General features: G+C 38.1%; 1 protein-coding gene across 3 annotated transcripts in view; it reads right to left on the bottom strand.

Moving 5' to 3' along the window:
• Window positions 1-27,938, bottom strand: part of PTPRK (protein tyrosine phosphatase receptor type K) — a 383,296-nt gene that overhangs the window by 49,749 nt on the left and 305,609 nt on the right. For all 3 annotated transcript variants that reach the window (XM_059467955.1, XM_059467956.1, XM_059467957.1), the window contains exons 12-13: window positions 20,537-20,810; window positions 17,657-17,693 (exon numbers count right to left, since the gene is read on the bottom strand). In XM_059467955.1, coding sequence (XP_059323938.1) covers window positions 17,657-17,693; window positions 20,537-20,810 — 311 coding nt within the window. The remainder of the gene's footprint in view (window positions 1-17,656; window positions 17,694-20,536; window positions 20,811-27,938) is intronic.

The raw sequence follows: 27,938 nt of genomic DNA, 5'->3' as shown, positions 1-27,938 counted from the left end.
GTTTCTGTAAAGGTGCTTAAGCCTGTATACCTTTTCATAATCTTAAAGAAATTATCTATAAAAGTAACCTCTACTGACCAAATGAAAGAATCCAAATCAGATTAAGTCTAAAGATATACAAAGTAATGACTTAATTTCCACGTCTGTTTACTTTTCAAAAAAGTTTTACTACCATGGTGAACTGGTGTGGACAGGTTTTTTAACTAAAAAATGTTCCAGTTTACTTCAAATATTTTAAATACTCTTTACATTCAGTTACTCTCCTGAGACCTGGCAAATCAAACATCTCCATATGCATTTGAGAGCAGGACTTACTTCTACAGAAATCAAGGGGGTTATGCCAGGATGAACAAAAAATCACTTTTCAATAACTCTTAATGGAAACTACCAAAAGAAAAGCCTTATTTCAAGATTCTGTCTTCTGCTTCATGGAACATAGTAAACAAAGATGCCAATTTAAGGACTATCAGTTTACATAAAAGCTATACTTACTGAAACATTTTTCATCAATTAGTTAAATGCATTTGCTCTAAGCTTCCAGCAGAATCATATGCAAAAAAGTCTTATTTTCAGACATTTACAGCAAAATGCATTTATGCCCACTAACAAAAAAATGCCTTATTAAACATTCATAGATGTTGCAGGTATTTATTAAATCATTTTTTCTCCAGAAGATATTTTTTATATAATATCAATTTTCACTCTGTTTATTGAACACTTGCAAAGCCTCTTTTAAGAAACACGAAATATTTTACTGAGCAACAATACACTAAATTTCATTCTCATACACTCACTGACTTAACAATGTTCACTTAGTGAATGCAAATTCTAAACAAGTTTCATCACATTGAACCATCTTACACTAATCTTGACTTTTGGCAAGGATATAAAGCACCATTAATATTCAAGAACTTTTAATTAGAAAAATGCTGATTGGAAACCTAGTGACAGCAGCAGCCAAATCAAACAATTTTTCTTGAAAAAGGCAAATAATTGTCATCTCATCACTCCAAAAGAAATAGCTCTCTATGCTGGCATGTACAAATATCCTTCTCCCATTGCACTTCCACTACACCTATGCTGCTGCAGGTGAGTAACAACTCTAAGGAACTCCTGCTCAGAGTTTTGCAGAGACCTTTTTCACATGCTTGGCTCATCAAATACTTTAGTAACAGATTTTAGTAACAGATTATGCCATCTTGGATTTCATTCCTGTCTTCAACACTGCATCAGGGAAGATTACAGCTGAGATTAGGCTGAGTTAGGTTCATAGCTGGGTTATCCCTCCCTCTTCAAACAGAGCTCCTTGTACTTCCAGCCGCAATGAAATGAACAGAAATGGTTTGAGAATAATTTGTAAGGATACAGAAGTCTTTTCACCTGAGCTAATACATTAAAAATTTCAAGAGGGATGCAGGCAAAACAGCAAGAGAGTAGTAAACTGAGACTTTTCAGGGAGGCAGAACTCAAGGAATTTGGGGGAAATGCAAGTGTGGAGTAGCACACTCTGGGAATTACAATTTTTCTCCTTTTCCCACAAAGGTCCTGTTATTAAATTCCAGTTAGACTGAGGTATCTGACAGGAAAAAATAAGCAGTTCATTCCCCTGTGCCCATTGGTATCTTTTTCCCAAAGTTGAAGCTAATGAAGAATTTCATTAATAAGAAAACTCCAGAACACCAAATTTGAATCATCACTGTAAACCTGGAAAAGGGAAGGAATTTTACAGAAAATTCCTCCATTCTCAGTGGAAATATAATATGCTGAAAAGCATGACCATGAAGTCTAAGCATTGTTAAGGAATCTGTCTGGCTGTGGATGGAGTAAGGATAAGTCTGACTGAGGTGCAGTAAACCTTCCTCACTGAAGTAGTTAGGGTGCTATGCTTTCAATTTGTGACTAAGGCAGCACTGATAACATTGTTTAATCTATTGTTGAGCAGTGCTTGCACAGCATCGAGGCTTCCTCATTTCTCACACTGCTTTAAGGGGCATCCCATGCCATGTGATGTCATGCTCAAATAAAAACTACAAATTCCATTTTTCCAAAGCTTGGAGATTGTCTGGGTGGGGGACTGGGTGTGGGAGGTAGTGAGTGACTGCCTTTGTATCCTTTTTAAAATAAAAAATTAATCCTTTCTTCACTTACTGAACCATTCTTAGCTCAGGTTTTATTACTTTCCCTCTTCTGATTCTCTTTCCCATTCTGCTGGTGAGCAGAGAAGCTGACTGGGTGCTTAAATGCTGTTTGGGGTCAATTTTCTACCCTCCAAAAGGTAACCAAAAAGGAAAGAAAAGAAAAGTGACAATGATAATTGTTCAAAATCTTAAAAAAAAAACAACAAAAAACCCACAGAAGAAATCCAAAAGCTATTTACACTATTGTCCATTTATATTTAGGTTGGTTATCCAAAAACAACATAAGTAATTTCTTCTTATTCAATTAAGACATATTTCTAATACTCTATTAGTTACTACACTGTAATTGGCATTGCATCTCTCCTTCTAGTTGAACCCTTAAAAGTCCTTTCAGATATTAATTTGAGACAGAGCACTCTTATTTAACAGCTGAAAGAGTGGAAACAGAAAATAAACAAGCCTGGGGACAACAAGGATCTCGCACTTGAGCTATAAGCGTTTTCAGATAAAGGTAATGTTTGGCATAACTCTTACTTTCCTCAGCATCTCTTTTCCCCTTCCTCACTCTGCTGCTTTTCCAACAAGGTAAGATAAGGTCATCTTATCATCACCTTAATTAAGGTGATCACCTTAATCAAAAAGCAGCCCATACTAACTGGCACTTTTTCACACTTTTTTTTTTTTGCTATACCTCTCTTCCCACCCCCTCATTTTTTTCACACAGTATTTAAGGCAGTTAAAGATTAAATTATTTGAATGTCAGACTTGAAAGGTAAAATACTCCAGTTTGCTACAATTTTTTTTCTCTATAGCAAGTGCGGATGAATGAAAAGGGAATAAATGACACAGTAGTCCTTTTATACCCCCTTCTTCTTTCAAGAGCATTCCTTTTTATTTCCCTCACTTTCAATTCAACCCATTCACAAAGGATTAGCATAACACATCTTTTTATGCTTGTAAGGGTTACAGCTGTAATCGCCTCACCTCAACCCTTTACTTAGAAATCCTGTCTCCAGAGGAGTAATTCGATTACTCACAACAATCCAACTTTTGCCTAACCAAATAGGAATTCATTATAATGCTGTGCTGCTTCATCAGTTTACTATGAGCGGATGGGAAAAAATATAGCAAAATGAATAGCTGGTGTGAAAGGAAGAAAGCAATTGTCGGCTAACAAAAGGCTACCAACAAAAGGCAGGATGACAAGCAGAAATTCTAAGTCCCATGGGCAGGGTAGCCCCCAAACTACTAATGACCTGTAGCTTTTAGAAGTCTTGGGTTTCAAATAGGTATGAAAACTTTGTAGATCGATGAGAACACCTGAGTGCTTCAATCTAACTGGTCTTTACCAGGCACTGGGCAAGTGTGGGTAAAAACCTGGGGCAGAGCTTTTCCACCTGCTGAAGAATCACCATCATCCTCTGTTGGTGAAAAAGATATTCATGCTAGTCCTTACAATGGCTTTTCTTCTAAGATTCAAAAATGTACATGAAGTAATCTTGGCTGCATACTGCTTCAAAGTAAAACTAGTACTATCCTTAGCAACTGACAGTGGATAAGGATAAAAGAAAATATAATAATGAGGACAACTGGCATCTCCAAATGACTTCCAGTTGTCCATATGCCCACAAGCACAAATCTAAGAAAAGCTCATGCTGATTGTGGCACAGAAGGACAGCACTTGGGGCAGAAGCACAGATGCCAGGATCATGCCTTCTATTTAGAAGTAGAATATTTTATTTTATTTTGTATTATTTCTGTAGAGTGATTTAAAATGCCCAGATATAATGAGGCATGTTCTCAGGGGCAACATTTGTTTTGCCAAAGGTTTAGGAGCATTAGGATACAGCTGACAAATCTTTAGCTGTTAGACTGGCTTAGGTTGGTTTTCAGCTTTTGGAGCCCAAAACTATCTTCTTGACCTTTATTTTTACAGATTCCTAAGGATTTCAACACAGCATATGGGCAGCATTAAGGGCATTAAGGATTTATAAATTCACATCATCATTATAAAAACATTCGAAGTCCAAAATATACTTGGGGTTAAATGGAATACATGTATTACTCATGGTCAAATTAAATATTGATGTGTTCCCGTCTGCATTAAAAAGAACAAAAGAAAACATTTTTTTTACAGTAGTCATATGAAGAAAACATTCCAGATAAGAAGAAAGCAGTTCACTGCATTTACTTGAGTCTGATTTCTTTTTAAGCTGGAATTTCTTTTTACTTAAAGTTGCTGCTCTTTTACATTCTTCTAGGCAGTTAACCTTTATTGCGATGTGTGTGTACTTTACAGTGACTGGAAATCAATAATAATTTTGATACCAAGCCCTTTTTGTCTTGAAAAATTTAAAATATCCCTAAGACAGCATATTTCTTCAATACTACTCATGGGAATTTACTAATAATTACATTGTTAGATGTGAGTGGAGAAATTGAGTACGTGAAGTAAAAGCCAAACTTTAAAATGAAAAAAAGTCCTCAGAGCACAGGAAAAACTGTCAGTTATTGTTATTGTGCAAATTTTTGTTCAACATATACTTGACTGTAATAACCATGTTCACTCTACACAGGCAAAGTATCTGTATTCTTTCTCTTTATTCCATAGTTAAAAATCAGAGAAAAGCAATTCCCCAATAAAGATCTCTTACTCTGATCCTAAAGAGACTTCCACTTCCAAGAGAGAAATCTACAGCTGCTCAGAGAGATGGAGCAAGATCCAGAATCCAGCCTTGAATCGATAAGACTCCTCAAAAAATACAGCAAATTGTTCAGGTACACGAACACACATTTCGTTTTGCCTCCTGACACTTTTTGATTCACCATGGTTTATTTGCTGAAACTGAATTTACAATACTAATTTTTATATGGGCATGTCATTTAAGAAATTAATAACCCTGTTTGCAGAAAAGCAGCTCTGATACACTGTGCAGAGAGCTCAGGCATGGTTAGGCAATGCTGCATATCCTGATGGCAGCTAGATCTTTCTCTTCAATAGCGAGCTCTCACAAGAAAAGTTGAAATACCTTACATTAAACTGGACAGTAATAATAATAAAATGGAAGAGAGAGTGGAAAGGCCTCAGTAGAAATATGAAACCATGTATTATTGCAAATGACCTACCCCAAACCAGAAAAACACCCTCCAAGTTGCTTAACCAAGATAAAAATATGTTGTGGAACTGTAAATATCACAAGGCAGCCATCATGCTTACAGATAGAAGACTGGATAGTGTTCATTAGGGTGATAATTTTTTTCTCTTTGCTGTAAAATAGCTAGTTAGACACTTAATAAAGAGTCAAAAACTACAAGTTCACAAAATGAATGTGACACAAACACCATCAGAGTACAAAAATAATTGAGAGTATCTGATCTCATAAAAAATTAATTTAAAACACAATAGCCACTACAAAGCTGACAGAAGAAATGTATATTATATCTGTACTTAGCTTCCATTTTAGGGATGTTTTATTTATGCTTCTGTCTTGAACACTTATACCACAGTATTAATTGGTTCTAACTACCTTAGGTAGCTACATCTTGAGAAGGAAGAGAAAAAGATAAAAGACTTACAGTCAGCTTATTCTTCATGATTGTATTTCCCCTTTAGCCTAACAAATGTTAAGACAATTTGTTGCTAATCTGATGTTTCTTCTTATGTCATCTCCAGCTATAGCAATGACAAAATTTGGCATGCTGAAATACTTCAGCATGGGGTAGGAATCAAGAAGCTTCCATACATGGCTGAATGGAGTATGCAGTACAGCTGATAGGTTTTGCTTTTGGCAAGAAGTTCAAGCAAGCAAGTAAAATGTGGAAGGAATTGAAGATATTTTGTCATCAGATAAAAAGCAGCTGTCACTTGATCTTAGAGTTGTGAGAAACTAGTCAAGCGTCTTGTTCATCATAAGGTGTTGGACACGTCCTCAGTTTTAACAAATTTTGTAGCAATCAGGGCTCCCTTGTTCTGGCAGTATGACCCCACCTCAGCAGTGACATGAGCTACATCCTGCAGTCAGGTCCCTATTTCATGTCCACTGTGTGGGCCCAGCTATTCACAACGCGCTGGTTAACAAGTTCACTCACCACCTCTTCGGGCCACCTGTGGCAGGCAAGGCACTACACTCTCACTCTAAGCTCAGGCAGCAGCAGCACCTTGCCAGCTGTTCCTCTTCTCCTCCAAGCTATAGGCATTAGTTCATGCAAAAGCCTGACAACTTGGTTCAGGTCCAGTGCAACAGCACTATGTGCCTACCATTGATCACATTATGTTTTGACTTATTCAAGCACCACACACCCCACTGCCAGCAAAGAAAATTGTTCTACCTAAGTATATGTTTGCACTCATCTAAATAGTTCAATGGCCCATTCAAGGGAATGGGTTACTAAAAAAAAAAAAAAAAAAAGTGTAAAAGATTTGTACTTCCCGAAACAATTTGGAAAAATACTTCCTGACGGTTCTGTTTTGTGGGTAGAATTTCACCGTCTAAATTTTACCACTACTAAAGGGACGTCCAGGAAGTTGTTGCTCAATACTCTACATGCATAAACTGAAAAACTCACTTTCTGAGTCTGAGAAAACTCTACAGTTCTGTTTGAATTAAATCTGCATTAGTAAAGCTATTTGACTTGGCTTAGTAAGATGATGTCTCATAACATATGCTGAGTAAGCAATACGCTTTTAATACAAAGGCAACCAAATTATCAGATTTCAAATTTGGACAAGCATATAATGAAATTCAGCTTTCCGTGAGCAGCAGCTGAGTGAGCTGTGGTTCTTTGGATTGCAGAAAAGAAGGCTCAGGGGGACTCCACCATTCTATACAACTATCTGAAAAGAGGTTGTAATGAGCTGGGAGTGGTCTCTTCTCCCAGGTAACAAGTGGGAAAGTGACAGAATGGCCTCAATTTGTGCCAGGGGAGGTAGTTGTATTGGGCACTAGGAAAAATTTATTTACTGAAAAGGTGGTCAAGCATTGGAACAGGGTGCCCAGGGAGAAACGGTGGAATCACTATCCCTGAAAGTGTTCAAAAAAATCTGCAGATATGGCAACTGGGATACAGTTCAGTGGGGTGAAATCTTAGATATTTTTACCAACCTTAACATGACTGGTCTCTCAGTTACTAAACTGCCAATGACCTATCATAGAAGGAGATTTTCTAAATTAAATTAAATTATGTTCAAAAGCAAAATAAGAACTTGGTAGATTTATAAATATGTAGTGAGTGCTGCAAACAGTCAGTAGCCCTTCCCATCTCAGTGTACAGCATGATCTAGGCTGAAACATGTCAGCAGTTGGTAGCAGCCATGGCACATTCCACAGTTCTGGTTACTGATCAAAAATCTTATCTAACCACAATGGTTAATGTCTGACTGCTTTCATCGGGACTTTGAGCATAATTCCTCAAAAGACAGTAACCTGAAAAATCAACCTTCTTATCTGATATGTATAGCAGAATTTTCTGTAAATGAATGAGTAGGAAAGGAAATACATACAGCAATTTTCATCTTTGATTTCATTTGAGATATAGAGGATAGAGCTTCCTTCTAGATGTTTCACTGAGCAGATGAAGCACCCAGGTTTCACAGTACAGTAGTTAAAAGGCTTTAAACCAGGACAAAGAATGATAACTCTTTTTCTCACAGGTGTACAAAAGGAAGTGCTATGAAAGACGAACACATGGATGTAAAATTCTGTATAAATATTATGGTTCAATGATTTCAAGAAGAACGGAAACTAACAAAATTTCAAAATTTTGTAATACTATCAGGTAACAGGCCCTTCAGGATTAAATCTTTATGAACTACCAGAAATGAAAAACACCAAAGAACTGTGAAAAAATCTGTTTACATTTGCAGAAAATAATTACAGAATGTTGAAATACCAGTCCTTATAAAATTTGTTGCAAAATTCTACAGGATGTAGGACCATAATTTCAAAAAAGAAAAGGCAAACTCAATTCAGCAAAGTCTGTGAAATAAGAAACAAATCAAAATTAATTTGAGATTTGCTTGGGTTTCTATTGTAATGGGTTAATGAAACAAGCAAATTCACACAATCTGGATGGTGTTAATGTACTTTAAAATTGAGATTCACATTCAAAAATGCCTGCACTGTGCAAATCAATGCCTTCCATAATTGAGTCAATTTGAATGCCTATTACAGTAATTGTAGAATCCTATCCCTTCTCTCTCTGATATAGAAAAAAGATCATCTGCTGCCAAAAGCATGGATACACCAGTAAAATCTCTTTCAACAGTTCTGGCCAATAGTCAACAATTTGATTTTTCTGTCATTACCTAATAATCCTAAGAATAAGACGTACAACCAGGATACACATCTTTATATCAGAAGGGTGTTGGATGGAAGGGACACTGTCACCTAATGCTATCTGAGCCCACTGTAGAACGTTGGGGGTCTCCAACCAGATTCTGTTACACTCATTACAACCCTATGGAATCTGCCATTCAGACAGTTCTCAATCCACATCACTGTCCACTCATCCAGTCCTGAGTTTGCCAATGAGTATATTGTGAGACAGTGTCGAGGTAGGTAACATCTGCTGCTCTCCCCTTAACCATCAAGGTAGTTGCTTCATTGTAGAAGGTTGGTCAAGCATGATTTACCTTTAGAGAATCCATGTTTACTACTCCTGAGTATTCATTTTCTTGTCATTCATGTGGAGAGAGGGGTTCCATCACCTTTCCAAGGTCTGAGGTGAAGCTGACTAGACAGTACTTCCCTGGATCCTCCTTGCCCTTTCTGAAGACTGGGATGACATTTGCTTTCTTCCAGTCCTCAGGTAGCTCTCCTGATCTTCATGACCATTCAAAGATGATTATGAGTGGCCGAGCCCTTCTTATTGTCTTTTAACACCCTTGACCAGATTTAATTCCTTGACCTTCCTTGTTTCATTTCAACTTACTCAGACAGCTTATATTCATTCCAAGTGGCCTGACCATTTTTCCATCTCCTGTGTATTTTCTGCTAATGTTTGAGTAATGACAGGAGTTCTTTATTCACTCATGCAGGTCTCTTGTTCCCTTTGGCAGATTTCTTATTCATTAGGATGCATCATTCTTGAGCCTGGAGAAATGGAAAATTCAGGAACACAGTAGCATGAGGGATACAGAGAGTGATTGTGACTCCTGTTTTCCATCAGTACATGAGGAGCTGGTTTCATTGTCCCAGGAAGACTCACATTTTCATGATTCTGTGAAGTGTGCAGATGTAACCTTTTTGCTACCATATTCACTTTTACCATACACTGCCCTTCTAATTTTATTTGAATGTTATGATGGCATAAGTACCCATTCTTCACCAGGGCAGGAAGTCTTCCGATTTAATTTCCCACACTGTGAAAATGATGACATATAAGTGAGGGTTTACCTTAAACTTACCCATTAACCACCTCATTATGCTGCCTCTGAGCTTTACACTGCATTTCAACTGCCCATATAAATCAGTTTTGGGCAATCTGTTTTCCAGCATAAGAAGCAGGTCTGGCATAACTGGATGTCCTATAATCTTGCTTCAGTGCTGACAATGTGACAGCAGTATCCTGCAGTTTTATGGCAGGAAGGGCATGAGAGTAGTGCATCAGAAATGGTTTGGATACTAGATGTGGAGATGACAAAATGCCCAAGTTTTTTAGCCATACACAGAGTGACAGCAACTAATGTACAATAGATATTTACTTTTATTTGAACCCCAGAGGCCTCTTTATTTCAGACATGCTGCTTTAACATCCTAAATACTTTATTGGCTTTTGGTCTTCCCTGCATCCTTTTGCTATTAACTCTGGTGTTTTCAAAAAGTATGCTGGTGAAGTAGCATTGCTGTTGTCACAAATTTCAGTAGTGTAGCATCAGCACAGACTACTGCCTCAGGATATTTTCCACCACAGCAAGTTTAGAGCAGGACCTCTTTTTCCCCTGTACTAATGGCCTGGCCAATCTCTTGGCAGAGGGGCTGAAACAGTCAATAATATGTAGTCTGCTTACATATGTTTGAGTAACCAATACTCAGTCATCAGCAAAGAGCAAGTAACACAAGTTAGGAGAAATGGGACCTCTGATTTAATGCTCAGGTTAAATAGTCCGGTATCTATATGGTACTGAATGTGGTTATCTTTCCTGTTAACTCAACAAAGCAGACATTAAACAGAAATGTCAAGGAATAAAATGTATTTTGTGACCTCTTTGACAGTAAAGGGTTATGGAAGTACAACCTGATCGAGAACCTTCATCACTGTGCAGCATGGAGTATATTCCCAGTCCTTTCCAAACTGCTGAATTCACACAAAAGCCTCCAGACACTTTCTAAGTTGACAGCATTGAAAACCACACACAGGACTGTAATTCTGTTCCCTATGCTTTGAATTCACCTGGCCACAAAAATTGTTCTAACACTGCCTGTAACTACCTCCTGCTGTGACAGACAGATGTGTAATAACCACATTATTTCTAGAAAGATCATCCTGCCTACAAGGTCCATCTGTAAGCCCTTCCAGCTGGCATCTTTCCAAAAATAGCCTAGTTAGTACACAACTTCCCACTAGAGCAGCTCAGCGTGAGCTCCTGAACTTCAGAGCCATCATCTCCTTCTGCAGCTGACAAAGCATCAGTCTCTGTATTTGAATAATTTGGCAGCAGTGCCAATCAACCATACTGACTTGCTCTGCAACACATTGGAGTGTTTAGGAAGCGCTACTACACTTGGCAATGCTGCTCCTTGCTTCTAGATGACTTTCTGTAGAACTTGACTTAGAGTTCTGTCAGAGATGACATGCCAGAGATGAGTTTAATAAACCTTTGTAAATTTCTTGACAACAAAAGGTGGGACTTCTTTCCATTTAGTTAAAAGCATTCAATCAGATACAGAGAAACACGGTGTTGCTGATTTCAGGGTCTTAAATTGTATTAATGAAAGTAAATAAGCACATTTCTGATTTAGATGTTGCTGAATTTCTTTTGCATTCTTTGTGCACCATTCTTTCCTGATGTAAAGCTCTTGTGTCCTTCCTGTCCAGGTGCACAGTGAGCAGCCTTACTGCTCAAATATGTTTTGTCTTCTATCCAGAATATCTCAGTGTTAGGCAGCTGTTAATGCAAGAATGAATAATTGCAAACGTTACTTCCTCTGTGGTAAGATGTTGCATACTGTCTGTGCTGACATGCTTGCCAATGAAAAGAAAGTGTCATTCTGGCTGAAGAGTACAGTGTACATATAAACACAATTTACAATTCCTAGAGACTGCTTTCTCCTTCTTTCTTGAAAAGAGTGCTGTCCCTTCAAAGGGCTGCTCTTCATTTCATCACACATGAGCCAAATTCTCGTCGCTCCGAGGCTGAACATGCACATGAGATGCCTGTGACAGGCTGATAGAGACAGCAATCTCTGCCTGATCTGCCTCACACACTCTTCAACTCGAGGCATTGCAAGAGGCCAGTTCAGCCAATGGTGGAATTAATCATAATAGAAAATGAAAGTGTACACAGGCTGCCTGCGTGAAAAGGGGTTAATGCGACCAGTCCCATCAGGGGATGATAGAGTTTATCTTCTCTAAACACTTGTAATTTTACAATGACCCAAAGCAGGTAAACATGTTAGAAAAGACAAATGAGAGATGGTGAAAGAACAGTAAGAAAAGAGGAGCTAAAATATACCCCTGCACCCAGCAGTATTAGCAAAAGGTACTTTTAAATGCACGTCTATTATATGCGGAATGAAAGATTTTCAATTGCAGTTAAAAATCTAATGAGCTTTGTAAAAACTCCTAATATCTAGCTTTACGTCTCCATATTTTCTGAAATGGATGCAAAACACTCAATGCCCATATTCTGATTAATGAAATAATATTAATAATAGGTGAAGAGACCTAATAAACCAGGCATAAAAAAATAAAAAAGCATATATGCTAAGATGCTGATCCTTGTAATGTATCAACATTCTCCCTCTAATATTTAAATATAAACTGGAATACTCTACCTGAATTCTTACTTCTAAAATTCTCATTCCTTAGAAAATCTTTAGGTTTGCTAAGATTTTTATCTTTGTGCATACATGAAAATTCTCACATTATAGGTTTTGTGTCTGGAGGTGTCCCTCACTTAACTGTTTTTTTTAATAACTATCATCAAATATTCCATCAAGGGGTCACACCATTTTTTATTTACAACTAAAGGTATTACTTATCAGAACTTGCAGATGTGGTTGCTTGGTGAGCTGCTGCAATTTCATACACAAAAGAGAAAAATATGCCATGCTAATGTTCTGTTTCCACCTTTGGAAAGCTCAGCAAGTCAACTAAATTCTCCTCTTTGAGTGATAAAAGACATTATGCAAAAGACCACTGAAGTTTAAACATATTAAATGCTTTTCCTATGAATGAGTGAAAAGAAATGCTGTGACTTATGAAACACCTGCGTTCTTCTCTTTATTGCCACTTGGGTCGCCAGCTCCTATTGGGATGGTACAGCTCAAAGTCATTGTAGCAGCATTGATCCAAACATAAAAACAACAGCGAGAGAAAATTCCTTTTAGATACATTTAGCATCTGACATATTCCCTTCATTTGTACATTAATTGGTAACAGACATTTTTGAGCATCCTGCAACAGGAGGTGATTTAACTTTCACAAATTTCCCTAAGAGCAGAAACATCATCAGGAGCAATTTCAAGGAAATAATTATGGTCTAGACAGATTTATGACTTCTAAAGACCTAATCCAAAGCACATTAATGTCAGTGGAAGGACTCCCATTGACATCAAAGGCCCTTGGATCAATCCCCAACTGCTGTGGGAATGAATTCAGAGCAGTAATGATGGTGGACTAAATGCACACTTGGAGTTGAAATGTTACCACCCAGACCTCTTTATTCCTCAAATCAGATTAAAAAGTCATTTTCTGCCATTTCACAATTACTTCCAGATGCGCACCATCTCAAATGGCATTTTCATCCATCTGTATGAACCAAACATGCATAGAGATAGAGAGGTTCTATACTGTCTGAACTAATAACACAAATGAAAACCACGAGGGAAAATAATGTTGGAATTGATGAAGTTCTTGTTTTAAATGTGGACTGAGAAACACTGGACTTCATTTATTCTCTCTAACTACTTTGTGATAGAGCTGCCAGGTTCACCACTTCTTTATTTACTGCCACAGTAGATTTCTTCTAACTAAATTTTCAATATTTTTCTCTAGCCCACTAAGCAAAACAAAAGAATACACACGAATCAGTGTTAGCCTCAAACTTGGCAGCCTGAAAACTGTCAAAAATGTCAGCTTCATATACTCTGCTTTATAACAGCTCTGCTGTCCCTTCTGTCCTCTTAAATGTATATTTACATGCTAAATAATTTAAAGCATCACTATTCTCTCACCATGTTAGTCCAGTTTCACTCCCTTAGCAGTCGGTAACATTCTAGACTGTAAAATGAAATGCTGATGTTGTGTGTGAGTGGAAACCCATTCAAAGTTTCACATAGTCAAATTCAGCTCCAGGATATGACAGATCAGTCACCAAAATCATCTATTACTCTGAAGAGCACACACCTGCTATTTACTTCAGTTTATCAATACTTTGGTTAGGCAGGTTTGGTTATCATGTATTCATTCTGATATGTGCATGCTATGAACTACTCAATGGTCTCAAGTTTTGCCAGGACATCTAAATTAGACAATAGGAAAAATTTCTTCATGGAAAGAGTTGTAAAGCATTAGAACAGGCTGCCCAGAGAAGTGGCAGAGTCACCATCCCTGGAAACATTCAAAAAACATGTGGGTATGGCATCTGTGGATGTGGTTTCGTCGTGGACATGGTGGATAAGTTGACGGTTTGACTTGGTGATCTTAGGGATCTTTTCCAACTTTAACAGTCCTATGATTCCACAGTTGAAATCTACCTTAGTAAGCTAATAACAGATTTTTTTTTATCAAATAACACATATTTCCTAACTCCATCTTTCCATTCCTATTGAATATCTGACCTGTTATCTCATCCCCTGCACTCTTCTCTGCTCTTCAAAAACAAGATTTTTTTGTTTATCCTTCTTCACTTACTATGTGTGGGAAACCAGATTATTAGTGACTGGGTAATCCTACTATCCAGATTCAAAAATTAACAAGGTATTGAACAATTCAATGTTATTAGGGGAAAAAAATACACTGGTCATTGGTTACTGAGAGTTTCTGGATGAGAAGGGGATTCAGCTAAACAGAGGAAGGCAGTATAGGTTAACAGTGTCCAAGGAATTAAAATTGTTCATAGTTAATATATTTTCTGGGCTATATCTCCAACTGGAAATGGTGCTTTATGTATGCTGTACTTACCACCTGTGGTACAAGGAGTTATTTTTAACATTGTTTCAACTTGCTTTCCTCAAGAATCAAAGCTTATGCAAACAGACTGTGTACATGTCTGTAACATTTCATATTCCCTCATCACATCTAATAACTTGGCCTCGCCAATTGGTTCCACTGTGCAGAAGGGCAAAAGTTACTCATTAAGCTCCCACAAGTGCCATGGAAGTAGGTGCCTAGAAAAAGGGGCAATCCTACTGTTAGTCTAATTAAGGACCATCAAAGAATCACTGGCCTTCATCCTTCAGCTGCAAGTACTCAGGAAGCTACTTTTTAAATAGGGGCTGCTCCAGTATTTTCTACCATGAAAAATTAACTCAGTGTATTTCAGTACACCAGACACTGGCATGTCTCTCTGTTTACTCAAAAGCATTTTTTCAAGGCACACCAAGAAGGAGCAGCAACATTCTTTACTCATGATTTGGCACCATCTTTCAGATGATCTGACACTTCTGTGCATTTGTTATCAAAAGCACATGACAGCACTGCACCTGGAATATACAGACCAAAAAAGTACAAGTGCTTCAATTTAAATTTGTTGGCACCTGGAATATACAGACCAAAAAAGTACAAGTGCTTCAATTTAAATTTGTTGACTTCTGTTAGTTTAACACCAATAAGCAAAGTATTCCATCAATTCCCAAAGGTAGAAGGCAACCTTGGAAATCATAGGAGTGAAACCCATAATGCATTAAAATACATGGAAAGCATGCTGCTAGGGAATTGTCCCCCCCATCCAAAAAAATTAGTTAGGGATGAATTTCTCCAGCACATTGCTGTCATAGTTTTTCCATCTTTACGTCTTATTGGTGTGAATATTCGCAGTAGATAAAGCAGATCCTCGAACAAGATAGAAATAAGAAAGTAACTTTGCTGTTAATATTGAACTTCACTACCAAGGAGATTTTGTCTTAATGCGCACCTTTTCTGTTGTCCCTCCCTACTCCCTTCCAACACAGCTTTTTAAAATTTTTAATGTCTTTTCAACAAGTTCAAGGCAAAATTCAGTTTGGCCACCTGTAGGCTGCTTCAAGTCACAAGACATGACACAGAACTACACAATACATTTATAATGGAATACATAGTTTAGACAATTTCTTAGATTTTAAACAGGTAGATTTGCTTTACTGGAGTGCATTAGGTAAGGTGAGACAGTCCCTTTTTCTGATGAAGATATCACAAATATAACCAGACATTTCCTACACCAATAATTCAATGTGATCTTACACACTACAGAAAACCAAACAAACAAATCAGGGCAACCAGATGAGCATACACATAAACCAGTATATTAAGTATACTTTTCTTCAAATATAACATATTATGGTATTATTATTATGATGAAAACATGGGAAAAAATCAGTATGAACTGTGAAAAAATACTTTAGAATACCAGCATAACTCATTTGAGAAATGTGAATGTACATAATGTGTACACAACGTACACAATATGACTCTGAAATGATGATTCCTTATTAAATGTATTCCTGCAGAGGAAGAGAAAGCATTTGTTCCTAGTGTTGCCTCCCCCTGCAATTCACAGCCAGCAATTAAAATAAGTCAGAGAAAACACTGGTTTTTAGGTCCATTTTCAAGGAATTTAGCACTGATATATCAGGCAACTCAGTTACTTCAGGGAAACCAGTCTTCAATCAGAGTGTCAAGGGCAATATATAAGGCACAAAGGTAACAAACCTCGTACTTATTTTGCCTTTCTTTCAGACTGCAGCCATCAGGGGGAATGTGACTGTTGCAGCAGAGGAAGGTGTATAAGCAACCACCAAGGGGTCTCTTGCTACCACAAACATTGCTTTGAGATTGGGGGAATGCGTGTGGTTAAGCAAAAAATAATTTCCTCATATGACAGGTGAATTCCCCTCCTGTTTTATTATTACTATCCAGAAAATTTATGATGAGAGAGACCATTGTTTTCCCCTTCCACAGTCCTGCAATATTTTGAGTTATTTCTGAGCCTTTCAAACTCTCCCTAGACCCAATACCAGCAATACACGCTTGTGGTACATAAATATTTTTTTATGCAAATACATTTTTATTGAAACATTTAATATTGCCAGATAAACATAAGAAACATAATGCTGATGTACTTTTTACAGAAGACTTAGCTCATGGTTTTAATTTCCTGTTCATATTAGCATACCTCACTTGATGAAAATGCTAACACATATTAAAAAGTACATTTTTTTTCTGGTTTCTCAAGAAAACATTTGATTGCTACCATCTCATTAGAGACATCACCTTTTCATTTGAACAAGATTTAAATTGAGGGAAGTTATTGAAAAAATGGGGCTGATGTGCCTCTGCAGTGCTTTAATACCTGATTCCTCCTATCTAAAGTTCTTTTTATGCTGAATATCAATATGCAATTAGAAAGACACAACATAAGTGCTGGGCCTCTGCAGAAGACTCTTTGGGCATTTGTAAGCTCCTTGCTTGTTTAGCTGCCAGAGCCTATCAAGCAACTGGCATAATCAAGCCACCAAAACGAGTGGCTATAAATACAGCCAAAGCAGGAGATAACAATAAACAGAACAACCAAATCCTCGTTTGACGATGAAACAATGTTTTTGAGTGAGCAGTATGTGATTAACCTGCTGTATATGGGGTCAACATGATTTATTCTCACAGCTATGCAGTCAGCCTTAGTCCTGGAACTCACTTGCTGTCAGAGAGGAGCTTTTCTCAAATCAACCATCTCCTACGTCTCGCTAACACTTGGAGCTCTTACTTAGGAAAATTAACTGTCATGTCCTTCATTTAAATTATTTCCACCCCTGCTTGAAAATAATTGTTAGTCTAACAGACAGTTTACCCATGTGCACTTTCTTCTCTCCTGTCCATCTATCTGCTGCCTGCAATGCTTCAGCAGTCTAAAAGCAGATCTTGAAAGCCACAGACAGAAAGAGGGAATAAAGAAGTGTCCTTATTTTGATGAAATTCTGTGTATTGCTAGAACAGTACTCTCTTGGCTCAATACCAAAGAATAAAAAGCAGCAGACCATTACATTTTAACACAATCGAGTGGCTCAAAATAGAGGGATAGTACTGGCTTTGCTTTGAACCTTTAATAGCAGCACCACAATTCATTTAAAAAGCTACTTTGTGAGTGGGGATGAACCTCTTACCTTTTGTAGCTATTCGAACACACTGAGTTTTGGTTTCCTGTTAAGGAAAGAAAAGTAAAGAAAATAGTCAGATCAAGGGCTTTTTCTTGCCCTCCCCACTCCATACATTCATCTTAGATCTACTGATCAGCTGATACAACCCAATGAATTGGCTCAGGGCTCTGGGCTTAGCAGGAGTAGAGGCTGGGGAATTTTGTCTTGATTGGAATGTATTGTCCAGGATGATAATGGGGAGAAAAGGTGTGGGACAGCACAAATATAGTAAAATTTCAGGTTATTCAAATCAAATGGAAGTCATGCCATAAGAATACAAAGAGAGGATGCAGCAGGAGAAAAAGGGAGGAGTGGCGCTCAGATTTATGTCACAGCACAAAAATCCTGAGCTTGTGTTGACCTGAAACAGCAATGTGCAGCAAAGATACATTTGCTCAGCACTGTCTCCAAAATTATGTCTTGCTACATCCTGGCACTCTTAAAGAGTCACCTGAAGCACACAAGCAACACATTCCCTCATGCTTCTGGGTGTGGAATAAGCACAAATGCAGCTCAGATATCCCTCCACACATGACACAGTTAACTACAATCTATATTGTCTGCCCAGGAGACAGTGATTTGACAGCAATGTGCTTCAGAAGATGTTGCACATGCAAAAAAAATTTCTGTGTAATTTACTACTCTCTCCCCTCAAATTTCAAATTGCTGAAGTTTGGTGAGCAATCAAAACAAATTGAATTAAAACAATTTATTTGGTTTTGCACGGTTTGGACAACTTGAACAGACAAGAGTCAATCATAAATGGGATTTCTGACCTTACTGTACAATGCACAGTCATTTTAAAAGAAAACATACTGAAATAGCATAAGGTTGTGTGAGCATAAGGTATTAGATCACTCTAAACAATATTAGCATGTAATTTGAAAATATAATAATGACAGTTTCACTCTATAAAATATGCTTACTCTAATCCTCCATCCCTGAATACATCCCCTGGCATCTGTCTCCTCTTGAAGATTCAAAAGCAACAGGTAAAATATGTAGATGCCAGTTTGTAAACACAGCTTGTAAAGTGCTAGCAAAACTCTAAGCTGAAGCACTGTAGGTGTTCAATAAGGACAATTTTTCAATCAAAATGAAAGTTCCACAAAGTTTACTAACATATTCCTACCCATTCTCCCTAGTTACTGGATTTACTTGTCTGTTTCTGTTCAATATGTCTGCGAGGATCAAAGTAACCTCCTCTCAACCCTACCATGTACTTCAGAACCTACTTTACTTCCCTCTGCCTGTTTCAGATCCCACTGGTTTACAGCAAAGCATCTGTTTAGATATTCTGCAGTTCAGATGTTATCTTCCAACCACTAGATCTCTGTCCTGGCAGAATGTAGTGCAGTTCCCGTCAAAACCTCCCCCTAAATCCCTGTAGGAACAGAAATTTGATCCAAAGTTTCAAACATAACAAAGAAATCTGTTTTAGGATTTCACAAACTGAAATCAAGTTTAAGCAAAAAATACTGTGTTCTCTCATTTTCTACTTATCTGTCAAAATGTAAAAGCCAAAATAAATATCTAAATATATTTTGTACTTTCAGTTTACTTTTCACTCCCTTTTTTTTTCCCCTCAGTGAATGAAACAGATTTCTTTACAATGCAGTCTATTGGAAATCCACAAAAACAAAGGGAACTATTTTTAGCAGGTGAGGGAAATATGGATGGGTGTCTAGCAGTCACCTTTTATTTTGCTTTGTTTGCTTCATATAGGTCTTTAAATAAGAACTGAAAAGAGGGAATGGTCTACTGAATGAGAAAAAAACCTCCAGTTTTCAAACACCCTTGTACCCATTCTGACTTGATGTATATCCAATTTTCATAATCATAGGTAAAGGTTGAAATTTCCTTCAAAAGACTCCAAGGCAAGGCTGCCTGTTAGCAGGGATTTGTTTAGTCACCAGAGTGATCCAAGCATAAGGAAGAGTAAACACTGCTTCTGCTCCTTTCCAATGGTTCTGCTAGATATCAGTGATTATCAGTCTAGCCTTTCTAGTTCCTGTCTGAACTGCATGGACACCTCAGTTTTCTAAACTATATATCCAAATATTAAATTTTAAATACCTAAAGCTTCTCCGTCTACCATATTTTCCCTTCTCACCAATCCTTTTCTGCTCCCTCATTTTTCATTTACAAGAGGAAAAACCATTCAAAAGCAACAGCCTGGGGCTTGCAGAGCCACAGTTGCTCTTTGTACCTGGAACCTCGGAACCTCTCTCCCTGACACTTCTCCTCCTTCCATATGCACACAGAGCCAGCAGCAGCACTCAGCAGCAGAGTTAAAAAGAAGCACCCAGGAGGTAATGAAGGTGAATGATAGCCATAATTGTACTGCACAGCAGTGCTGCAAGCCCATTGTACACTTTCTCAGAAAGACTCTCAAACTCATGGTGGGCCAGCAGTTACTTTTGCTCAAGAAAATGTTTACTTTTTATTTGATGTCCAGTGCGAGAGTCTTAAATAGTTTGCAATGTTTTGCTAGCCCACTGAGCAGCCCACATCCTCTTTAGCCTGCAGTAATTTAATCTGAAGAGTGCAGGTACTGAGAACTGGGGAAAGCACTGCAGATGTTATTTACCAAGGAGACAGTCACAGTCCTGAAATTACTTCCCTCAGACAATTACTATGAGATGCATTAAACTCCCATCTAGTAGCAGTTTCTGTGACACAAGGCTGATGTGAAATGTGAATGGCACACCGCCATGCTGTCACAGCACCAGGGGGATTTCAGCCACGCCACTGCCAACACCTCCCACGTCCGACTCCAGCAGCCCTAGCTGTCACCACAGGCATGTCTCTGCCTCCTTGCAGGAGCCAGGTGCTGTCAGCACTTGCCTTCTCCACGCTGCTCATGGCCTGGAAGTAGATGTTGTAGCCTTTCCGAGGAGCCAGCGGCGGGTTCCAGAAACCTTGGTACGTCCTGTTGTCACCCACAGTAAAGGGGGCTGGCTCTGGCAGGTTTCCTGGGGGCAGCTGGGCAGCAAAGTAGTATGGTGAGCCTCCACTAAGGGCAGTCTGATAGGTGACAGGGATTTGGTAGCACTCCATGGCACCAGTTTCTCGCTTTGTTCGATGCGGGTGCAGCTCTTCAACAACAATCTGGTAGGCACTGGTGAGAGAGAGAAAAAAAGGACAAGACAGGAGATGGATGCAGAGAAGAAACAAAGGCTGGAAATACAGCAAAAACTGTTTATTTCAGCTGTTGGAATGAAGCAGCATCCTTTTGTGTGCGTGTGTGTTTGTGAAAAACAACAATACAAATCCATACATGACCTCTTATCATTACTTTCCTTTAAAACTTTTTTTCTTTTAAGAAACACAGGAAAAAATGTGTTAAACTGCAAGAGATTAAACTCTTGGCTGATCAGAAGCAATCTGAAGTTAGCATTTTCCTTTGAAACAGTATTAGAGAAAGCTGAGCTTCAAGTCCCAACATAATGGCTGCCTCCAGGCTGTGCTTGAAGCACCAATTTGCAGTTGTCATATCATTAGAGACAGAATGTGCTGACAGGCTTCTCCACCTCTTGACCTTGCTGTGGCTTCTATCTTGGCTCAGAGCTATGCAGATCTAAAGTACAAGTGACATGCTGTAATACAAGCACAGATGGACAGAAATCTGTCCATTCCACTGAACGAGACTGCCTCATTCCTTTACAGTTGTCAATGATAAAATATTATGAATTGCTGAAGCAGAGAGTATTCAGCCCATCAAAACACCACCTCAACCTCCTAATAACTCTGTTGAAATGGATCATGGCTTGGTCACTTTTCAAAATCACCTGCTCAAAATAGAACAGGTAATTATAATTCTTTCTTCTTTAGAGGAACTACCTAACTGCAGGATGCTACCAACTCATTATCAGCTTCCTCTGCTTTTCAGAAGTAAAGAATTTACATAGTGAGAGCAGAAGGCAATCCTTCATTTTATAAGAAAAAAAAGAGGTTGGGGGATTTTAAGGCATGTAGACAAGAAACCTGAAGCTTTTGAATTAAACTGGCAGACTTGTCTGTCTTGGGTGTGCTATAAAGCTTTCTAAACTGAAAAGGTAAAACTGAACGAAATTCTCAAAGTGTCACTGCATTGCAAGGACTCTGAAAGGCAAAGGCAGTCCTCCTCCTTTCAGAATTTGTGCAGCAGCATTAAATTATTTTGTCAATTTTCTCTGCTACTGCTGCTCAGAAAACCCAATAACTGCAGTGGCAGAGATAAAGTATGATACTAGAGAATGGAAGAAAGAGGAGAAGAAATAAAATAGGAAATTAGTTTCATGTCTTTCCTAAGCTGAAAGAAGATGTTAGCATACCCTTTTCCTAGTGTGTAAAAATTAAGCAGGAATGCTTCTTTCCTCCATTTCAATATGCCCAAGAAGAATATAGAAAGTCATTTCAGTTTTGAAAGTCCAGGTAGAAAGAAGAATGTAAAAAGAAAAAAAAGTTAGACCTGGGGAAATTTATTTCTCATAAACTGACCATGAACTGAGCTCAGTTATACATCACCTTCTGTGGTAGCCTCTTTGTATTAACCATGTCCAGTTAATGGGGACTGTACCAACAAATCACTTACACAAAACCCCTGTATATCCAGTATATTTCTTTATGCTTCAAAATAAATGTACTAGCAAAAAACCCCAAAAGCACTGATATTTTAAAAACTTGACAGGATGAAAAATATTTTAAAAATTTTTATTTATAATGTCCCAAGGTAAGAAATGACTACTGGCATTCATTCCCTCCTTGGCCTGGCCCTGGACCCAAGCAGTGTAAAAACACTGTTTCAGAATTGGGCAGACAACCAGCAGGAGAGCCCTGGGACACAAACACCACATCTCTGCTGCCTGAATTCTGCAGTCTTCTCTCATCAGCTGCCAGTGGTCTGGGACAGACACAAATTCTGCTCTCAGAAGTGACAGAAGAGCAGGAAACTTGTCTGTGACACCCTGGGAGCTTCAAACGAGAAAGCCAGCAGGGACAAGGAAGGACAGTGCAATGCCTGCACGTGACAGAAGCAACAGTCTCCTGGAACAGCCTGGTTTGTCACACAGCTCTGAAAATGAGACACACCACAGCTAGCAAATCAACCTCTCTTCCCCCCTCCATTTTATAGAATAAGGGATAAAAGGGGTATCTTCATTTTAAGGCATATCTCCTTTTTGAGAATAAACTCTCTTTGGAGACAAAAAATCCAATATGAAGGGCATGAGAATCAAATTGGTAAAAAGTCTCTTTTTATAGCCTTCTTTAAAAGAACACTGATTTTTGAATGGGTTATAAAAGGTATGGCAAAATTTTAAGCATAAGACCACAATAAAATGTGACAGTTCTAAAAAAACTTTCAACTAAATTAATTTCTATAAAATATAGTCCAAAAATGCTTTTTGGACCCCTACATATGAAAAGCTAAAATATGCAGAAAATAAGACCTAGATATACATATGGTAGTCATCCACTTACAGAATAGAAAAAATAGCAAATGACAGAAACTGTTTTAAGTCTCCAACAAAGCTTTATTTTTATTTTTTTTAAAATGTAGTTTCACTAAGTACATTTAAGTAAAAGATCTGCCAATCCTCTTTAGATGAGTGATCTGGCAGTATTGTTCATGCAGCATTACAGGCTAACAAGACATGGAGGAATACAGTAGTTTACCTCGGGGCCCTTTGTCATACTGTTGGAATCCATAAAGTTAGAGGGTTTTTAGGAAATGGTTAAAAAAGTATAGGCCTCAGACTGACATTTTATTAGCATTGCAAATACAGCAGAAAAGTTTCCCAAGCAGTGGAGCATACGTGACAAATAACAATAAGCCTCTGTAGAATTAGCCTTAAGATGGCAACAAGGTTATTTAGTGTATATCTTTAGAAGGTTAGCATGAATAGAGCTCTGTTCTTTGTCTCTTATGAACCAGTCTTTGTTTTAACTACCATTACGAGTGTTTTATAAGATTAGATAGAATGCTTGTCAATATGTGTTGTTCTATGTATGATTAGATGAAATCTAGGCTGAGATAGTTTTATGCTATGCTGTAATGCCACACCTCCTCAGCATTCCCTGTGGATCAGCGAGCTGTTAACATCCTATCTCCATTGTCTAACAATGTTCTGAGACTGATGTGCTGAGAAAAAATAAAAAAGCTCTTCACTGGTCTAGTTTGTCCAGCGTTGTCCATATCTAGACGTAACTGCTGCAACAAGTGAGTTCCTTTTTTAAGACGTGAGTTCCTGACACAATTAAACCTATATCTTCCCCTATCTACCCTTCCCCCGCAATAGAAAACTTTTCTGCTGTATTTGCAATGCTAATAAAACTTCAGTCTGAGGCCTATACTTTTTTAACCATTTCCTAAAAACCCTCTAACTTTATAGATTCCAACATGATACCATCTGTTTAAAGCCATTTACAGCACACTGCAGTGGCTCCAGAGCAGCACTGTTACTCTGTGTGCACACAACAATGCTCGGAAAGGACACCCTGCTGTAACGTGTAATGGAACAAGTCAAAGCTAAATTTGTAGCTTGAAAAGTGGGGTGTTCACTGGCTGCAAATGTGTTTTGATATCAGGTATTAGTGAAAATTTAACTATGTACTCTGCTTATCCCTGTGTCTTTACATATAACTAATCCTACCTTCAATTATCTTAGATTTTCTATACTTTTTTTCTTTTCTGTGCTGGTGAGAATTCAGTTATTGAGAGTGCTTTTTTATGACAGGAGCTGAGGGAATTCCTACAATAGAATTTTTTCCTCATCTTTCCATACAACAAAGAAAGAGTAAAATAGGGAAATAAAGAGACAGGAGTGGAAAGCTTAGATGACAGTATTCCTTCTTCTTGATGACTAAAATAAATTCTGAGCTATTCTGAAGAGTAATAAAATTTTCAGAACCTGCTACATAAGTCATCAGGATCATAAAGGCCAAAGAGTTGTCTGAGACAGCCAGGTAAGCAGAGAAATTTTGAAGATACAGCACCTGAAGAGCTCCTCACGGAAATTTTCCATGAAGAAATTATTTCTCATGACAAAACCTTTTATAGTTAATTAAAGAAAACCCATACAGTACCTTGCTATCAACCAAGACAATTGCAAACAGGTGAAGGAGGTCTCTGACAACATCGTCCTTTTTATCCCTGCCTAAAAATTCAGGATCCAAAGAGATATAGCAGTGGTGAATATTGTTCATGCTTTAGCCCTATTCTGACTGGACTTTAAATACCTGCTAGACATTTCTTTCTATGTGTCTAGGGGAGATACATCTTTCTCTCCTTTGACAAGCACCAGACTGACTGACGAGCTCAAGTTTCAGTCCCAGCTCTTGGAATTCTAATCAACAATGATTGTTTTAGTTGCTCCCTGCCATGGTACCCTTAATTAATCTTGCTGCAAAATGAAAAAAACCTAATTCATTTTAAGGAAGTACAAGAAAACCACTTTAACAATCAAATAAAATGAATTTAATCGTTAAAAATTTACTCTGATTCTGATGTACACTCTTTGTAATCCTTATCTGCAGTAGGATTAGAAAACAAAAAAATGTTTTTCTGATACTCAGTTAGGAACCTTCAGGAAAAACTACAGCAACAAATCACATCTTCAAATGAATCACCGAAGCACCATTGATTCTCCTGACTGGAATCTCATCCACAAGATTGATGGTGAAACTATACGCGCTTCAAAGTGAGCCTGAGCCATCCAGCTTTGTCTCCCTTTGCATTTCTGGTTTGTAATTTTGTTTTTAAACTCCGGGAGGCCATAAAGAATGCCAGGGATTGCACAATAAAACCTGACAGTGAAGGTATGATTAGAGCCGTGTTAAAACTGTGACAACTAGGGCAGCCAGGCAGTGTCTTAAAGAAATACTGCACATAGATTATACTTAAGATAAGGAATATCTGCTTGCTGAGGGGCTGTGCCTCTTGGGAGGCTATGATGGAAATCTGATCATGGCATAAATCCATTTATAAAAGCAAAAGCATATCAGACTGAACTTTTTCCCATTTTTTTTCTTTTCCTATTATTTTATTTTTTTAACATTAACCTATTGATATGAAATGAAATGACCATCTACAGCTCCAGAGATTACAGAACTGGGTAAAAAAGAAAAAACTTTTCAAAAAGCCAGCTGTATTATTCATGGTCAGGGTAAAAACAGCATCTGAGTCCCTTCTATTCCATCACAGCTGCAGGCACGGTGATCCATTTTTTCCCCACCTACCTAGTAACACTCATTATGGCAGTAATCCAGCTTCTAGAGGAAACAAAATTGCAGTATGGATGGAGTGATGGAGTGAAGCTTCACTAAAATATATCATAGAGTTTAGCAAAATGCATTGAATCAATTCAGAATTTCAGTGTGCTACATTTATCTCCCTATTAAGAAGCTGCAGAAAAGTACCTGACTGCAATATGCATAGCTTCAAAAAAGGCAATAACACCATGCCTTCTGCATTCCCCTGGAGAATGCTTTTCATTCCAAGTAAGGAATAAAACACCTGGTTGATTTTAAGAATAAAGCCTAAGTCTCCAGTTATGGTAAAGGACTTCTTGCCTTGGCCTCTTCATGTTAGAAACTTGATGTTAGGTTTTAGAAGTAAGAAAGAAGTAGACTTCTTTGAGAACACAGTCAAACAACAGTTATTAATACTCCGTGAAACTATCACTATCAAACCTATTAACGTTTAGTACATAGGTCCTTTCTGCCATCTTCATAGGCCACAGTGACACGCTCATGCCGTTGGACTGAGGATGCTGTGAGGAAAACTGACAGAATAAATGTGAGGTTTACTCTGCAGGTTTACTCTGCAGCAAGTTCCTCATCTCAAGTACAGAGCAGAGAAACCAGACCTTCTTGAGCTAGGGTGAGTAATTTTCTAGCCGCATGAGTAATTCTCTAGCCACATCTCATCATGCTACCAGTTCAAGAAAGAACCACCCCTCCAGGAGAGAGGCCCAGGACCCAAGATTGACCCCCTGAAGATGTGTGGTGGGATTGAAGGTGGAAGCCTGCTGCTGTCAGCGCAGGTGTGCCCTGGAGCAGCTGCTGTAAAGACGATGTGCACCACTGCCATCAGCAGATCCCAGTGGCGTCCAGGGGGGAAGCTCTGGGCAAGAATCTGCCTCAGCTCCCTCAGGTGGCCAGACACAAGACTGAAAGGATGTGGCATGGATTATGTGAGAGACAGATATCACGTTTCCTAAACAAGGACAGCTTTCATTAAGAACAACAGCAGGACACCTGGAAGCCTTTAAAAGCACCTACAAAGGCATATAGTGAAGCAAGTTTAAGCACCTGAAGATTTGAGAGCATTTTCAGACCTCCAGTCTGAATTCCATGGTATTAATTTTTAAAAAATCCATATTTTAAGAATTCAAGTCTTGTACTGAAAGCAGCCCTGTTCCCCAAAAATCCTAGGTTTGCCCCATAGCAATGTCTCAGAAATGAATGATACGTGAGATAACAATTTTAAATATAACACATGAAAATCTCTTATAATGGAGAGGAATATGGATTATCTTCTATGACAGAATATAAATAAATAACTTGATAATATCAATCATAAGAGCGATTATACAATTAGCACATAAAAATTCATATAGGTAGGTGACTCATCCCCCACAACATCCATGTAAAACATACATTCCTCTCAATGGAAATAGACTTAAGAGACAGTTAATTTTCCTCTGCTTTTAGGGCTTGGGCATGTGACTTGGCATCAGCTGAGCGCTGATAGAGGACTTAATGTAACACAGAATGAAATGCATTAGCCTGTGCTTCTCTAAAATGTCACAAGGGTAATAGCATGAAAACCTTCTGATGCTCAGCAGCTAATTAACCCCCAATTAGTCAACCCTGCCCCTGAATATTGCTGATGCAGCCACATCAGTAAAATACAAATGGAATCAAATAATATCATAAAATTTTTACACTAACAAGTTGAAGTAAAGATCAGGATGGGGACTAATCTTCGCAAACAAAATTAAATTATCTCTCAACAGAGAGCAGAAAGGGAAAGACCCCTCAAAGTTAACATAAATGAAGCATTTTAATATGATTAGAGAACATGCCAAATAAAATTTAATAGCTTGCTACACGAATCCCAGTAAGAAGCACTCTCAGAAGAGAAAGGTGAAATAGTTTGTATTCATCACTATTATTCTCCCATTTCCCACAGCTTACAATTTTCCAATCACACATATATGCTATAGAGTAGCTGACTTTGAAGCACTGGAGTGGAAGTGTTATT

Source organism: Ammospiza nelsoni, chromosome 3, assembly GCF_027579445.1.
Source record: "Ammospiza nelsoni isolate bAmmNel1 chromosome 3, bAmmNel1.pri, whole genome shotgun sequence".
Taxonomy (NCBI): Eukaryota; Metazoa; Chordata; class Aves; order Passeriformes; family Passerellidae; genus Ammospiza; species Ammospiza nelsoni.
Note: the sequence above shows the minus strand (reverse complement) of the source record. Positions and strands in the feature narration are given on the sequence as shown.